Genomic DNA, 13,293 nt, shown 5'->3' on the forward strand with positions numbered 1-13,293 from the left:
TAAATAAATAATAAAAATGCCTGCTACAATTTCCCACAGCCCAAAGTGATGTCTTCAAATGTCTTGTTCTGTCGACCAGCAGCCAAAAACATACAGATATTCAGTTTACTATCATGTTTGTCACAGAAAAGTCTAAAATCCTCATATTTGACCAGCAGATGTTTGGAATTTTGTCTTAAAAAGGGAGTTTTCCATTACTCAACTATCAAAATAGGAACCAACTAATTTTCTGCAGATCAATGGATATTAGTACAATTTATAGGTTCAACCTTCAGCTAAAGTAACCAAACAAATCTGACTCCATTCCACACAACTGTATGTGACATTTTAACACCCATATAGAATACACTTGTGGTTTTCTTTAGAGCATTAAGGTAATAAAAGCTGTTGCAAACCTGTTCCACCCAGTGGAGAATGAGTGGGCACCAATTCAACTCTGGCTTGCTGGTGCATGAGATTCTGAAAACATCATGTTGTCTTTCCTGAGAATTGGCCAGAATCGCTCACAGAGGGGCTGGATTCAATTAGAAATGTTTGTGTCCTTTGTCAAACAATGCCATATGGCTGGAGACAGTGTGAGCACTCTGTGGGGCCTGCTGCTCTGTGAACAATAGCTCGACCACTGAGACACATTTTGCCACCAAGGAGAAGCATGCAAGGCCTGAGACCGAGGAGACCAGCATGCATGTTTTCACAAAAAGAGTCATTTATATTGTGGGAGAGAAGCATACACAGCAGATAACATGTGATTCAATTTTCCCACTCTCTTTTGGCAGCAAGTGACAAACCAATGGCCCCACTGGGCCGCCAGTCATCAGCTAGTCCAACAGTACCTGGTTTTGCCTTTTTCTGCAGGAGGAGGAGCTGAGGAAGACCTGGAGGGAACCCTGGCCTTGAGTATGGACACAGGAGAGCAGCCCGGCACAGGGATGGAGTACACCCTCTGGACCACCACCTCCACGTCCTGCCCCACAGAGCCAGCCAGTCCCAGCCCCTCTATAGCTTCCAGGAGAGAAAGGCAGTGTCTTGTCAAAATCCCTGAACCTCCAAAACTGCACGGAGCATCTGGGGAAGCAACCTGATAGGGAGAAAGACAGGAAAACAAGACAGTACTTAATGTAAATTTTGTATTAAACCATGGAAGCGATAGTCAATGATTTAGTTGATCTGCAAGTATTTTGATATGCGATTCATTTTTAAAAAAAATCAAAAATGCCTGTTTCAGCTTCTCAAATATGAATATTTGCTGGGTTTATTATTCAGTTTAATATCATATAAGACTATCTTTGAGTTTTGGACTGCTGGCTGGACAACACATGTCAACTAGTTGCAGCTCCACTGAAACCTCTTGAAACAGCCTCTTCAGTTAGACTCACCTCTACTTGAATAGCTTAGTTTTGTTTAGTATGTAAACATCATAATACCATCATGTAACCCACTGATTATTTTCTTGATTGATCCACAAGTATATGCATATCACTTACATTTTATGCCATCACACAATAATTTGCGCATCGTTTTTGTCAACAATCATCCTGGCAGTGAGCAGTATTTATCACGAGGATCACCTTTTCTTTACGCTGCATTAGAAATCTGCTTTAAAAAGTAGGCCGTGGCCGATGGCGCCACGTTCTTCAGAAGCTACTCAATCGCTGCCAGGAGTGCTTGGTAAATTGATTTGTATTTGCTCAAAGCAAACAGAGATTCAGATTTAGGAAATCAAACATACATGTAAACAAGCCACTTATGATATCCCGACAGTAGAGACTGAACACACAAGCCTCCAAATGTCTGATGATTCAATGCAGATTGTTTGCACATAAACAACTAAACCTGAGTAATACCTGATGGCCAGTAGCCAAACTACCCTGCACACAACATACTCCAGCTGTAACCACCAGCTGTGTTTAGATGCTGATTTATGGAACTGATGACATCTTTCTGTTTTAAGTTTTTGACTGAAAGTGAAAGTGAGTGACATAGTTTAGTCCTGTATGACCAACATTTTGAATTGGGAATTAAACGTACAGCACTTGATTCTAATGATATAAACGCCACACACACCTGTTTGTCACTGTTCTCCTCTGTGGTCCTGGATACCTCCAGCAGTCCAAATATTTTACACAGAGGATACGGGTGGCATCTTTCCGCTGAGAGATGGCCTCCAGGAACGGACATGTCGGCTGGTTTGGGAGCAGAGTAGACTTTCTGGCTGAAGTGTGTGTTCAAAATAATATCACAGCTGAAACCCTCTATGGAAAGACTTTGCCTGCAAAGAGATAAAGTTCATTAGTTTTGGAATTGGGGTATAGCGGTTGTTTGACTCTGCAGTTTCTTACTGTTTGGTGCTAAATAACGGAGTTTAGGACCTTGAATTCACCATGAAATTAAACAGATTTAAAAAAAGGTGTTGGGCAATGATAAACAGTTTGTGTTGTGATTGCCTTGATAACAGATGCAGAAAGTCAGATTTTACAGTACATTAAATGGAATAGATTATTGCACAAACGTGGGGGGGCGAGAGCTCGAGAATGTTTGAATGTCAGACTCAGATAAGGTACCAACCACCTCCACAGGTCTGTTCACTAGGTACCACCCAGCACAGAGTACGAGTTCAAATACGTTAACCTCTTCCGAGACAAGTGAAAACACACAGCGGATGCATTTGTCCTCTTTTTTTTTTTACTGAGGTAAAAGATACATTTTCCATGTAACTGTGGTTCTTAAAAGGCTTCACCTCGCAGCGCTGCACAGCTTGATTAAAACACTTTCCAAATGTGACATCATGTGTGGAAAAACACTTGAACGCCTCTCAGAACCAAACTGATCAAATACACCAAATCAAACGCAAGGACTGCGTATGTGTGACCTGAAGTGCTCTTGGGTTAGTGTTTCATTTTACTGTTAACCAGCTCAGATTTCACTCAACTGCCAAGAAGAAGAGAAGATGCTGAACGTCTCCATAAAATCTTGGGAAAACATTTCTGGTCACATGCTTTAGCTAACGACACATACACCTGAGTGGTACTGAGCCTGGGAATAAAATAACTTGAATAACAGCCAGATAACATGGCACGCTGATTGTGGTTAAGTTTGAGTTACGACTTTTTCCACATGTGACACGGTTAATAGTGTGATGATGGCTTATCACTGATTCAGAGCCAAATGCACTTTGTGACTGGAACAGCTGTACATGTCACAGCTCGTCTCAGACCCGTGGTGATAAAGTGGGAAAAACTATTTGTTTGGATAGTGTGCAATGACAACAGGGAGAAGAAAAAAATCATTCAGAGACCAAATTATTATTACATACACTCAGACGCTACTTTTACGTGCAGCTAGCTACAGCGAAATGCAGTGGAACCTTTGTGAGAGTTAGATTAAGTTTTAGAGAGATGTTTATTTGTCGTTCTACTGAATTGTTTTGCATTATACTGAACAGGTGTTTCTAATATTAATCTACCCTGACTGATATAAATTGGTAAATACTCTCCTTTTACAAATCAATAGAGAGCATTATTAATAATAATTAGCTGTAGACATGATTACATGTTCACAGGATATATATTCCAAACTAACAGCACACGTAGTCTAAAGAGGGTGGACACGATTACACAAACATCTGGACAAAATCAACACCTGAGAATGTCTACTAACTTAAATTTAATATAATATAAATTATTATGTAATCTTTACAAAGGAAATATTTACTGCAGGACTATTGTTCTTGATTACATTTAATTGTACATACAGTTCCTGACACTGCGTGCTTTACCATGTCGGTGCAGACAACTGGATGACTCATACACTTGTCAGTCAACTGAAAATGAATGACGGTCAATAATCTAAGTAATAAGTTATTCATCAAACAGACGTACCTACTGACATTTGCTGGTTGCACTTTGAAAAGTGCTTCTTGTCTTTCTGTAAATCATATTATAAAATAAATACTGCAAGACAGACTATGTATGCGTCATTATTTTCAACATTTTATTTAATAATTAGCTGAAAATGGTAATAAATAATGAAAAACCTTTTTGAAATTCAGTGGTAGAAAGTAACATTACTTCACATTAAGTACATTTAATCAAGTACTGTACTTAATTTGAGTATTTCTTAATCCTAATACTGCACCACATTTCTGAGGGAAATATTGTAGTTTTTACTCCACTATTATTTGACAATATGGTTGACAGCGACAGTATACAGCTTTAGATATTATCTACATTTAACTTAAAACATATAATTAGTTCATAATACATGATGCAATGTTTTACAATAAATTACAAATCAGTAACAATATGCTCCACTTCAAGTGTGTACTGTGAAGTACTGTCTGCATGTTGATGCATCAAGACCAATGAATAATATTATTCAATAATATAAAGTAATCTCTTCTTTATCTAATCTTATTTTTCTATTTTTATTGCCATCTTATTCCTTCATTTTGCTGTTCTGACACCTGCACCAAAACAAATTCCTCGTACACACGTACTTGAAATTAGGTATTTTACTACTATGTACTAAGTATGTGCTGTGAGTACTGCTGCTGACATTTGCCAAACATAATACTGACTTCTCTCACCAATGAAAAGCAAGCACTCAACTCATGATTAAGCCCGATAGTGACGTTTAACAGTCCAACATCTGAGCAGAGATCAGTAATCAGGGGAAGCCATACAACTATGTTAGTAGAGCGGAACGTACTGTTCACTAGAACAGGTACAGCAGCCGTACAGGAAGTGTGACCCATTGTGAACAGGTGAGTGGGCAGCTGTCATCACCAGACAGGTAGCCGGTTTAAGGAGTGGCCGCGGCTGCTGGCGTCACAGCTCTTAAGTGAACAATCCCTGCAGGTATTTCCGCTCATGCCTCGGCCCACTCACAGCAAGGCGTGGGAGGTGGGAGGAGCCAACCTACTCACTCACAGGAATTATGGGGGATGTTAACCCCTCGCGTGTCATACAGGAAGCTGATAAGAGGAATTTTACCAGACACTCAGATGCTTTAAATTCCGGGTTTTTCCACGTTGGCCTGTAGCTGTAGAAGTTGGATGAATGAATATCTCTTGAGAGAATATTAAGCTTGTCACCAGCCTTTCTTGGTTATGACTGTTTTGTTATGATTTAGGGACCTTTTATTCAGTTAGAATACTGATTGATTGAAAATGTAGACCAAATGCTGCAACTGCTGAAAGTAAGTTACGCAATCAAAGAGGATTTTAGGATGCCTGTTCAGATGAAAAATAATTCTTTGAAAGAGTAACTGAGGGAGTTTGGTGGGGGGCTCTTACTCCATCTTGTGATTTCAGGAATAGAACACAACAGGGAAGGAGAGGTGCTAAAGCCAGAGATACTCTCAAACCACCATGTGTTTTCAATCTCAGGCCTTTTGGCTCCCTCCACTCTCTGCTCCCAAATGCTCCAGAAAATAATCCTACTGTGTTTTTTTTCCCCGGCTTGCTGGAAATGACCTAACTACTGCCAGGAAGAGGAATGTGAAGCATTCCCTGGAGCTGTTTGTGACGTCGGAGCGCTGAGGAGGCCCCTGTGCTTCCGCCAGCTTGGATATTCCAGAGCACACTCAACCCCAAACTCCCAACAGCTGGAGTCAACTGCTGCCTCGCTCCAACTCCAAAACAATCCTGAAAACACACACGCCCCCACCTCCCACCTCCCAGCCTCTCTGCCCTGTATGTGAGGGACTGTTCTTCACATCTGGTGCTTTGCTGCTTACTATTGTGAGCTGAGAACAGCACATTTTTATACTTTAAACCCCAAATAAATGTATTAAATCGTGATTTTTTCATTGTTTAATGTATAAAATCATGTGTAGTACTTCGTCCTCAGCATTATTTTGTGAGACCCTGTTACTCTTTGTTCTGCACGTAATGAGTCAGTCTTGTATTGTGTAACAGTGTTTTTGATCGCCTGCCAAGAGGTGATTTAGTTAAAAATGAAAGACAGAGAAATGCTAGAAAGAGTTTCACTGATCAGTATAATATCCATTAGTCACAGAAATGTGCCACCCACCAAATATTGATAACATGACATTAGTCGATCGACAGAAAATGAATCGGCAGCTATTTTGATAATCGATTAATCACTAATTTGTTTTTCCCCCGATCATTCGTTCCAGCTTCACTTGTGAGGATTTTCTGTGTTTCATATCGTTGTGAACTGAACATCTTTGGGTTTTTGACTGTTGGTTGGACAAAAAGATCTATTTTAAGGCGTCATCTTGGGCTTTAGAAAATTATGTGCATTTTATAGACATAATTAATCGAGAATATTATGAGCAGATTAATTAATAATGAAAAGAATCGTTAATTGTAGTCCTAATTCTCGTAACAGCTTGAAATTCATCTGGAATTGCAGAAGAACACTCAAAGGTGACAAATGATCCTTACTTAGTTTTCTGCAGTTGGTGCTTAATGGTCGTCACTGTGAGACTCTGCTAACTGCCCTGCAGCACCGAATATCCAAATCAAACTAATCAAATCAAGCAAAATCAGACACATTTTAAGACATGTGAAAATATTCTGCTTTGAATAGAAATTTGTGTCTGATATGGTTTTTCCACTAAAAGGGGTACATTTTGTAAAAATGTAACTACTCCTGGAAAATCCAGATTCTATGAATAAATGCAAATCCTGTTTAATCTAAAAGTTTAACTGAACACAAGATGTCTTCTATGTCACTGTAAAGTCCATTCTCAGTGCACTGGAGGTTTCAAGTTTCCACATCACACTTGTGTATGCTGCATACTGGACCATGACTGGTTTCCAAACTGGTTGTGATGTCACAAAATCCTGCTCAAATGTTCACATGTTAAACTCAGATTGAAGGTGAGCACAGAGAAACTTTCTTAACCCTACCCTTCAGCAGATGAATGAGAAAACAGCCTTCTAGTGTAAAACTCTGCGCAAACACTTTTCTGCACAGTGAGGGTCAAACAATAAGCAAAACGTATTTTTGAGTGGAGGGGGGCTTTAAAGGGTGACGTGTCCTGCATCCTCTCACCATGGTGGGTATATGTGGATGATGTCTCTGGGTGCAGGAATCAGCTGGGCAGCGGTCTCTCTGTTGAATAACACCAGCATACGAGCTCTCTCCTCAGGGTTACTGTGTTGGTGGCCCTCTCCGGGGGGTCGGTGGTGCTTGCAGTGCGCCAGTTGCAAGCTGCACTCCTCCTGAACCTCCAGCACCTCCAGCACCAGTACGCCAGGCCTGTCCACTGGAGTGCAGAGCAACAACAACAACACAGATGTTGAGTGTGTGTTTCAGTGTGTGTCTGTGTGCAGAGCATACACATGCTCTCACGGACTCTTGCTCTCTGTGGGACTCATTATTCGTTAATCAAGAGAAATTCACTTTTAGCATCAGGACAGTTCGCACTGCATAACTGTAAAGCTGTTACTGACTCAGACTGAGTTGGATATGAAACTCAGTGAATCCCACTGGGTGAGTGTGCAAATGTTTGGAATTTTACCACGACGCTGACTGTGCTTTTGGCCTGAACAATAAAGTCGACAGAGATAATTAAGAAGAGCAAATCAAGACAATGCCTCAAAACTTTAAATCAAACTGAGATAAGAGGGCAACTTGGCTGCATGCACATTCTTGTGTGTAAAGTTGATTGCAATTAATTGTGAAAATTGCAGCATGAGAGAACACAGTCAATGCAGTTCAGTGTCGGTGTAAGTAACCGATCCCTGAACGTGGCCAGAGGGGAAATTTTAATATGACAAGAGTAAATCATATCAAAGGGATCGCTAGAGAGCTATTAAGTTTTAACATGCATTTGTCCAAACATGAATGTTTAGTGCTTCATTTGTGCTCTGTGCATTTCGGTCCCAGATTACAAAATTGTCAGAATAACCACGAGCAGCAGGCCAAGACTGAGATAGCAGTCGAGTCCTCCTCTTGACCTATAATGATAAGTCGTAGGCAGAGCATTATGTCAGGAAACAAGGCCTCCTACACGTGCAAGCGCACTTACATCACACACCAAAATTACTACAGCCAAAATAAACAGGTGTCCTATAACAGCATGATCTAGTCGGGTTAGAGAACAGTGTTAAGAATTCGCCAGTCAGTGGGGCAAAAAAATAAAAGAATGAACTTCTCCTGAAAAAGTCTCATTATGTAGTAAATTACATGTTTTAAAAAATGCTGATGGGAACCATCTGATGGTTTGAAAGCTCTACATAAACAGAAGCAGGAGCCTTCAATGCAAAAACACCAAATATTGATTAGACTTTAAGAGTTAATATGAACCTCCACGTTTTAAACCTCCGTTTAACTCTTTACACATCACACTAATCAAACCATCGACTGACCACAAACTCTAAGTTGGATCGGGTGGTTGTTTTCTTTTTCCACAATCAACCGTCAACTTTAAGCCACTGCTTGTGTCCTATCATAAAAGGATATACTTTACAACAAGAGAACGCAAGTGGTTTGGTACACCACGGAAAAGGAAAAAAGACCTAGGCAAGCAGTTTCCTGTCACCTACATATTGAGTTCACAGTTCAGAGCCACAGTGATCAACCTACAGCCAGCACTTCCTCAGCGCGGCCTCTCCGTACAATCACATACAAGAGAGAATCACGCCTGCGTACAGACTGGCTTCAACCCACTCACAAATCAAAGTTTACCGTTAAACGTGAATGGTGATTCAGAGGTGAAAGTGTGGGCAACATTAGCAGTTTGTGAGGATCACCTGTTGTTGTTGTTGAGGTGTCAGAGATGGACTGGTGCCTCCAGAAGCTAATAGCTGACCTCTGTCTGCTCTGGAGTCGACTCAGCCTCTCAGCGAGACCTCCACTGTGAAACAGACAGACAGAGGTACAATAGATGACGTTACTCGATAAACTCACACGGCTTGAACAAAAGCACGTGCAAAATTCTTTATTTCAAAGAAAAAGATTTTCTGATGCCTAAAAAAAAACCAACCAAGATGTCGAATACTACAGATAGCCATCTGTCAGATTTGGGGGGCTTGGAGATGGCAATGACATTTAGCACCCACATCATGACACCAGGTGTCCCTTTTATCATCAGTTCTGCTGTGGAAACATCGCTGCCAAAGTTTGACTGTCACCTGGCAGCAAGAAATGTGTCTTTGTACTTTGTTTGCTCTTCTTATGAGGCAATACTCTGTAACACTTGATATATGTAATAATGTGAGGTAGGGGCGAACTGATCAGATCTACCAGATCAGCATTGGGCCAATACTGACCTTTTTAAGCAGATCTGCGATCGGCTACACATGACCCACATTAAATATAGTTTCTTCAATAATGTCATTATAAGATTCAGTAATTCAGTCATAACGGGGTGCTGACTTCGATCGATTTTAGCTTCACAGCCATCCCTGGACTCATGTTACCTTACATTAAAACGATCCCACTGAGTTCCACACACTGTAGTACACAGATTTTAAATTAGGGGAAAAGGGAAGACTAGTATTGAATTGGGAATTGGTATCAGCAGACACCCAGAGTTCAGATATCAGAATCGGTATCATGAGAGGAAAAAGCTGAATTGGAGCTTACCTAATTTGACTTTTAAGAATAATAATAACAGTCAAACCTTTGAAATTTCCTTCTCTTTTTGGCGGAGTCTTCGGGAGTCTTGGACTCCCTGTCGAAATGTTTCTGAGGCGTCTGCAGCATCGCCTGAGCAGATCTGACCCAGTCACTGACCGACCTTTTGCTGCCCTCACCAGTTTGGAGAGGAAAGCTCTCGGAGTCCAGTCTGCTTGAGGTCATTGTATCGCCAATATTCTCGCCGTCAGACATGTAGCCCGAGATCTCTAGCTCTGTCATCTAGGGATAAAGTAATAATGATTGATTAATGAAAATTATTTGACCCAATTTCTTAAAAATTATCATGTTTGAATGAATTTCAACACTTTTAAGTGTTAAATCACAGATAAAATACCACTTTATATCAGGGGGATATTAAATATTAAAAATGGCCCCAGCCTTCAGTAAACTAATGAATGAGTCATTAATGATTAAATAAAATCAACAAACTCAATAATACTGTGGGTGGATATGGTACACTGATTCGCAAGATATGGTAACAAAACAATCTTTTTTGCTGTATCACTGCTTAGAACACCTGAGGGAGTCAGTTCTCATGGAAAAATCCACAAGAAACCTGAGTTCCTGTCATGTGCAGACAAGACCAGCATACCAGGCTCTGTCAGCCAACGTGCTCTCTTATTTGAATCAACTTGACCCTGCTAGGCGGCGTGCCAGCAGACGTCACACTCTAACCAGCTACAGAGAATAAGGAACACTATGTTCCTGGCCCGGGCTCAAAAATGTTTTCACCCGGCACTGAAAGCATTGTAAGTACACAGCTCTGCGCAGCCTCATCCACTCGCATGTCGTCCTGAACAAACAGTAGTAAAAAGATGTTTATAGTCCTGCTCTGTTGACACGGCCCTGATCTAGCGTAGCCCTGATGTGGTGGAGGTTGTTGACCCTTTGAGCGGCCGATGTTAGCAGACTCGGGAGCGAGCAACATGCTTCATGTGGGAAGTGGCCATCCTGTTCAGCCTTGAGATGTGAAGTCGCCCTCATAGCTCCGCCTGTCCACTTTCAGCGCAAGTACAATAACACAAAAAATCTGGCAGACATACATCAAGTGAGTCAGCCTTACATTTATCTGTAAACTGGGACTTGGATCTTCCCCTTCTCTGTATCCTGTTAGATCCGGATGGACTTAGCAGTGTGTAAGCAAGCTTTCCAGGCAGTGAAAAACTCAAACTAGTGTTAATAACTACGTTATAATAAATGCTAGATACCCAAATGCTATTCCCATTACTGAATATGCACTTGAATAATGAGCAATCAAACTGTTAAAAATACCACATGCATACATTTCTAGTGGGCCTCTGATCTTAAATCCTATTTGACCCCAGAAAGCTGATAGCAGCAAATTAAACTGTGACAAGAGGAAGTAGCTGGGTCTGCGGGAGAGATGTTAATCTGTCTATGGGCTTCCTCTCCACATAGAGCCTGCAAACTCAGAGCTTCGTCACAAGGCCCTGGTTGCTTAAATTCATCTTGTGTTTTACAGTATGAACAGAGTTTAATTAGCGGGCACAGTGTTGTACAGTGCTGTGCTGACTCAGATGATTACTGGCTTCCACCAGCGCCATCCTCTTCAAGGACATTTTTCATAAACCGCTATCTAGACATCCGCATCACCTCAGACGTTTGGCCATATCTAGCCGATCCATTACATGCTGTAATGTGTGCTGCCACGACTAAACGCTGTGTGTGTGGGGTCTTGAACCTGAGCACAACACCTTCACCACTCCTTGTAGATTCTCTCCACGCCAACCCTGCCTTTAACAAATACTGCTCCTGAATGACTTCTGAGAAGGAGCAGTTAATCCAAGTCTCCACAGCATACAGGAGAGCCCACGAAAGATTAACTCCAATGATAATGAAATAGCAAGAAGATAGTGATCAGTTAAAAACAGTTTTCATCTGCTGATTATTTTCTCGATTAATACCTCGGTCTCTAAAGTTTCATTGAATGGCTTGTTTTTTTCTTAAAAACAGTCAAAACCCTCAAATGTTTGGTATTTTTGCTTGAACAATTACTAATAGTCAATAATAGCCCACTCATTTTCTGTGGATCAATTAATAAACTGTGTTGCAGCTCTACAGTGTTTTGATTTCCATAAATGACACTACTGAAAATAATTTCAGAGGATCAAACGCAACTTTCCTTAAAGTAGAAAAGTTTTATCTTCACACTTTACCACCTGTTTTAAATATCTGCTTAATATCAGTGAATAAGTGGCAGTATTTCCCTCCACACTCAGTCAATACTTAATTGCAGCCTCAGCTTGTGAACTTTGACAGTTTGGAACATAACCTGAATCTGAAGTGCACAGTGCAGGCTGGTTTGAGCCTGTAAGGCCCTTTCAGGACATGAGGACATGCCTGCAATACTCCACCTGGTGGTACAATGGAATACAATCATAACAAATTAAATCTAAACAACACTAATATGAGCATCTGGTGTCTCACTGGACTCTAGGAAAAGTACTGACGCTTACAGCACTACTTCTAGAAAAACTCATACGCTGACAGTCAACTCAACACTTCTAATTAGAAACATAGTCTGGACTCAATTAGCTATGTAGAGTTTAAGTGGTTGTGTGGCGCCATCTAGTGTTCATTAAAACACATGACACCCTTAGAGAAAATGGCCATACCGTGTACAGACCACTCAGCATCATTGTACATTGTGTCGTAAGGTGCCTGTATTTTGCACTAATGCATTTCATAATTTTGATCTCCTGCCGGTTGTAATAATGATTTTCTGGAATCAACAGAAAGCATCAGAATAAGTATAGTTCACTCACCTTTGTAGGTTTAAGAGGTAAATCCTCTGTTTTTTCATCAAAGGACTCGGACTCACAGTCAGAGATTTGTTGCCCACTGTCTTTTTCAACATCTTCCTCAGATTCATCCAGATCACTATCTGTGTCAATGACAGGAAGGTTATCTAAAGAAAGAAAAGAAATCATGAATGAAAACAAACATCTCACAGCCAACCAGTGATTGAGATTGCTCAGCTGTGATCAAGCAACGAAGTTCCTTACTTGACCATGACAACTGAGAAAACTCTGGAAAAAGCTAGTGTAAAAATACATTTTGGGAAATACATGCTTATTAATTTTTTTGCCACAAGTTCGAAGAGAAGATCAATGCCGCTCTCATGTCTGCAGTACATATGAAGCCACAGCCTGCAGCCAGTTAGCTTAGCTTAGCACAAAGACTGGAAACGGGGAAACAGCTAGCCTGGTTCTGTCACAAAACTAACATATCTAAACTCACTACTAATTAACATATTATATCTTGTTTGTTTAATGTGAACAAAAGACAAAGTGTAAAAACGACAAGTTGTGGTTTGAAGGGAATTATGTGAGGGACTATTTCTTGGTCAGGTCTCAGCTGGTTGCCTGACAAACTCACAGTGACAAGACTACCTGAAGCTACTGCACCCAGCCAAGAAATAGTCATCTATTCTATATCTATTCATATTTAATGTACAGACGTAAGAGTGGCATCAATTGTCTCTTCTAACTCTCTGCAAGAAAGCAAATAAGAGTATTTCCCAAAATGTTGAACTATTCCTTTAAGAGCTCCCCAGGTCAGGAATCACTTTTCACACTCAAATGGGTATAAGTCTTATAGACCATGTGTAGCATGAGATTTAAAACAAAGGTCAGCTCTTGAAAAGCTGAACCGCACA

General features: G+C 40.7%; 1 protein-coding gene across 1 annotated transcript in view; it reads right to left on the minus strand.

Annotated features, from left to right (window-relative positions):
• Window positions 1-13,293, minus strand: part of spidr (scaffold protein involved in DNA repair) — a 28,740-nt gene that overhangs the window by 13,906 nt on the left and 1,541 nt on the right. Inside the window, exons 5-10 of the mRNA XM_070918564.1 lie at window positions 12,401-12,543; window positions 9,598-9,833; window positions 8,726-8,829; window positions 7,023-7,236; window positions 2,065-2,269; window positions 834-1,078 (exon numbers count right to left, since the gene is read on the minus strand). Coding sequence (XP_070774665.1) covers window positions 834-1,078; window positions 2,065-2,269; window positions 7,023-7,236; window positions 8,726-8,829; window positions 9,598-9,833; window positions 12,401-12,543 — 1,147 coding nt within the window. The remainder of the gene's footprint in view (window positions 1-833; window positions 1,079-2,064; window positions 2,270-7,022; window positions 7,237-8,725; window positions 8,830-9,597; window positions 9,834-12,400; window positions 12,544-13,293) is intronic.

Source organism: Enoplosus armatus, chromosome 14, assembly GCF_043641665.1.
Source record: "Enoplosus armatus isolate fEnoArm2 chromosome 14, fEnoArm2.hap1, whole genome shotgun sequence".
Classification (NCBI taxonomy): domain Eukaryota; kingdom Metazoa; phylum Chordata; class Actinopteri; order Centrarchiformes; family Enoplosidae; genus Enoplosus; species Enoplosus armatus.